At 31.9% G+C, this 4369-nt stretch overlaps 1 protein-coding gene across 1 annotated transcript in view; it reads right to left on the bottom strand.

Annotated features, from left to right (window-relative positions):
• The window catches only part of LOC108751810 (immunoglobulin superfamily member 10), a 184364-nt gene that overhangs the window by 145373 nt on the left and 34622 nt on the right, over positions 1 to 4369 (bottom strand). Inside the window, exon 2 of the mRNA XM_018492226.1 lies at positions 2307 to 2450. Within this exon, the coding sequence (XP_018347728.1) occupies positions 2307 to 2388 (82 nt within the window). The 5' untranslated portion in view covers positions 2389 to 2450. The remainder of the gene's footprint in view (positions 1 to 2306; positions 2451 to 4369) is intronic.

Below are 4369 nucleotides of genomic sequence, written 5' to 3'. Positions count from 1 at the left end.
TTTCTCCCCTCTCCCCTTCCCCTCCCTCTCTCCCTCCTTCTTCTTATACAATAATAGAACCAAATTAAAGAATAAATAAAATAAAGCAAATAAGTAAAACTGAAAAAACCATTAAAAAACCGTTTTACTGTTATGGTTTTCTTTACTAGTAAAAAAAACCGAAACTGAAACCGGAACATTTATTTGATATTTTATTAAACCGGAACCGAATCGGAAAAACCTTTCGGGTCTCTGATATATATATATATATATTTCAACACTATTTGCAAGAAATTTGATAGAATTTTCGCAGCTGCATCATCTTCCCTATTCTCATCCGCGATCGAAAGCATCAAGCATCTTATAAGCACAGCTTTACATAGCTTGGCGCGGTACACGCAGAGATCGAACAGAAAGAGGTAATAAAGCCAGTTTCTCAGCAACGTCGTCGTTTTTCGAGATGATACCGATGAAACCGTGCAATCTGGTCTCTTATAAAACCGGCACTGTTGAAAGAGACAAGTAGAGTACAGAAAAATAAAGAAAACCGCGATAGAATTCGGAGAGACACGCAAGGGAATAGCAATATCTCTCTCCATCAAATTCGATGATTCAAACGGTTCCTAGATTCCCTACGGCCGGCTTTGCTCAGATTCGACTCGGCAGTCGGAGGAACTTTGCCATGGATTTTTCTCATCTCGCCACGAGCATCTAAGAAATCCCGACTATGTGAAAGATGCACTCGAAATTACTTTCCCAACTGATCGTCCTCGCGCGCGAGTAATTCCCTTTCACCTCATTTTGACGAATTGCCTTGCTTTCTCCCTATTTCTCTATCCACGTTCCAAGGTCTCGACCAAACTGTTTCTCATAAGAGAATAAGATAATCCTCGAAAGATGTATCAGTTCCGGCAACTGTGTAAAGAACCTCTCCTCCGTTTACGCCAATCTAACAAGGTGAATTCTCTCACTACAAAGAGACACCCTGGAAAAGGAATGAGGCAAACGAACTCCTAATATCCGCTAGAAAGACGAAGCACATAATCTCCGTAGGATAAGCCCGGTTACTGGTCAGGATTTCGTTTTAGATACGTTTGCAAGCACGGATTACGTCTCGGCGCATCAGAAAGTACCGTGTTTGTGAAAGAAACTGTCGCGCGTGAATTTACACGAATCTTGAAAGAATAACGAACGAAAGAAATGTTTAAAAAATCTTTTTAATTATACAATTAAATACTATTAAACATATAAAAGTAGAAAATTTATCAGACAAAAATTAAGTTAAAATTAACTTGGAAACACTGCATATTTTTACGTTTATTAAATTTTTAAAATAAAATATTAAAAATAAAGACAAGCGTTTTCTCGATAAATTCTCAAGCCGCCTTGTTGTAATATATTTTCGCGTTACACAAAGACAGCGAGCAGTCGCGCCCAGATTCAATACGCTTTGGAAGTGCTCTATATTATTTCTGTCAAAGGAAAAACAGACTTCCGTACCGTTTGGAAGTATCGTGACCAATTGCACGATTCTCATAGTTCTTCTTTCCCTTCAATTTCAGCATTTCATCCAAACGTTGTAAGAGCCGCCTCGAATCTAAAAGTACGTCGAATCGACCGCGGTTTGTCGCGCGCTCGGTATGGCGTCAAATTTATGGAAACCGTCCGTGCTTGTGGATTTATGAGAATCCAATGCCTTAATTGGAAAATTATAGGACAAGGTCCTGCATACCGACTGTTCAGCTGATAGCCCGTTATTCAGTATAATCTGATTTTCCTCTTTCCAACAACTGTGCCTGAATATTTTTCACTGACGACAAAGACTGGCGTCCCGCGAGCAGGCCAGAAAAACAAATAAATAGTACAAAAATTTCGTTCATATATATAATAAATCCGCTAGTCACACTCTCTTTTTTATGTTTAATTCTGGTAGTTTTTACTCTCGTGGCATTAAACATATTGTAGAGTGATCATTTGTTTCACAATAAAGATTACAAGCTTGTTTTCCTATTACACGGAATATCATAATATACTTTTTAAATATGATATTCAAATTTTACTAAGTATACTATCATATTAAGTTTGTAATCATATATTTGAGATATTTATTTAAATACAAAAATCAAATTTTATACTAAGTATACTATATCATATTAAGTAATCATATATTGTAATTATATATTTGAGATATTTATTTAATAATACATATAAATGTATTATTCCAACATCTAACTTCGCCCATAAGCGGCATTTTTCTTATTTAGTTCATTATATTATATTGTTATACAATATTATACATATAAATATTACAAAATTTTATAATTTACCTAACAACGTGTTGGCAGTGCATAGAAAATATATCTGGTGAACCAAAATGGAGGCCACCACGGCCGAGAGACGACTCAACATCGTAGTCGATCCTCAACTCATTTCTATTCCCAAAGTTGGTACGCGGCAGCACTATTGTTTATCTGCAAACATAGAAAACATATATTGATTATTTAATTTATGATTCTTATTCTAGCAAAAAAGTTTTAATTTTATGCCTGTGCGCACAGGCTCACTAAAAAAAAGTATCCTGTGCTGGGGTGGAGACCCAGCTATTCTTATGTATTTTGAATCGCTAAATATGAATCTGATATCAATATAGGACCATTCAGAATATATTTTTACTCTAGAGCGAAAAAATGATTCATTTTTCCCATTTTTGACCTATTTTTTCTTTTTATTTTTTTTTTGTAGGCTTGTGTAATTAACGCACGCAGCAATTTTATTTCAACTGAATATCGACGCTAATATTATGAATAGAAAAATTAAATTATGCGTCGGCACACAAATAAAATATTCGCTCAATTATTGCAATTAGGAAGACGCAAAATGAAATCGTCAACATTAAATACCGGCTTGCTTGAACATCAAATACCGCTATCAAATCAAATGACTTTCTTCGGATATCTCAGAGCCAACTTTCTATTTTCTCTAAAGCTTCTGCTTTACTCGAGTTACGTGGTAACAATTGCACACAGAACATTTCACAATAGACATACGCAGCGTATACGCTGGAGAATCGAATCTTTTCAAATAAGCTACAATACGAAATCTCACAGACTTACTACGTAAAATTGAAATTCTAGAAAACCACAGTGGTAATTTAAGTGGAATATATGTAAATTTTTAATTGCTGCTGTAAATACAAAAGACGGACAAATTTGAAAAATCAACGTGGACACTTTAAACAGAGAAAGTTTCACGAGAATCAGGACGTTGGATGAAATACTAAATTAATTTAATTCGAAAATATACGCTGTATAATAAATTAAACATTCGTCCATTATTATTTAAAAATGCATCACTTAAATTACATTATTTTCTTGTTAATTTATAATATTTTACTTAAAAAAAGGCAATCTAAATTAATCAAAGAGTATTCATAACCCGTTGTTTATACATGAATATTATGACACATTGAAATACCACGTATTGTGCATTTTGTTAAATATAAATATCTTACGTATAAAAGTAAATAATTGCCTTATTAAGCTTATAGAACTCTATCAATATTACACATACATTGTAATTGATACGTAAATTTTATAACTGACGAAATAGGTCACTCTTTAATTAAAGTAAGAGCTTCACTAAAGTCAAATATTTCACTTTTAATTTATAATAGTGCAAAACATTTATAACGTGTAGACATTTATAACGTGTAGACATTTATAAAGTGTAGACTTTTATACAAGCATAAAAAATAATCTAATTGTTAATCCAAAAGGAAAGAAAGAATAAAAATCAAATTCAATCTTGAAATGATATGACCATTGTCTCTTTATAATGATAAAATATGCAGGATGACATATCGCAGGAGCCAGTATGTACATATTTCTGAAAAAGCGAGTCGAAAATGTCATAATATCTAGCAAAATGTCATAATAATTAGCAAAATGTTATAATATCAATAGTTTTTAAATGATAAACCTTTGAAAATGTCCAATCACAGAGCAAAACAATTATATTGAAATGCACATTTAATATAAATAAATATTTTATATTTAAGGAATATGAAATGAAAAAACAAAATTCCGAATAACAATACAGTTTATTACTTACTTTGTTTTATTCACTATATTATTTTTTTTTCTCTGCTATCATAATTTCGTTCATTTTATATATATATTTCTTAAATATAAAATATTTATTTATATTAAATGCACATTTCAAATGTAAATCTTTTTCTAATATTATTTGTGACAGAAAAGAAGTTTTGAAAATATCTGTCTGATCGATGTTTTTAATATTAATTTTATTTAGAAATTTATTTGTTTATTACTTAAAACATATTTCTAAAATCCTTTTTACTGATATAACCGTCCGGTCAATGACCAGGTAT

The sequence above is a fragment of the Trachymyrmex septentrionalis genome, unplaced genomic scaffold (genome assembly GCF_001594115.1).
Source record: "Trachymyrmex septentrionalis isolate Tsep2-gDNA-1 unplaced genomic scaffold, Tsep1.0 scaffold52, whole genome shotgun sequence".
Lineage (NCBI taxonomy): Eukaryota > Metazoa > Arthropoda > Insecta > Hymenoptera > Formicidae > Trachymyrmex > Trachymyrmex septentrionalis.
The sequence above is the reverse complement of the archived record's forward strand: the minus strand, read 5'-3'. Positions and strand labels throughout refer to the sequence as shown.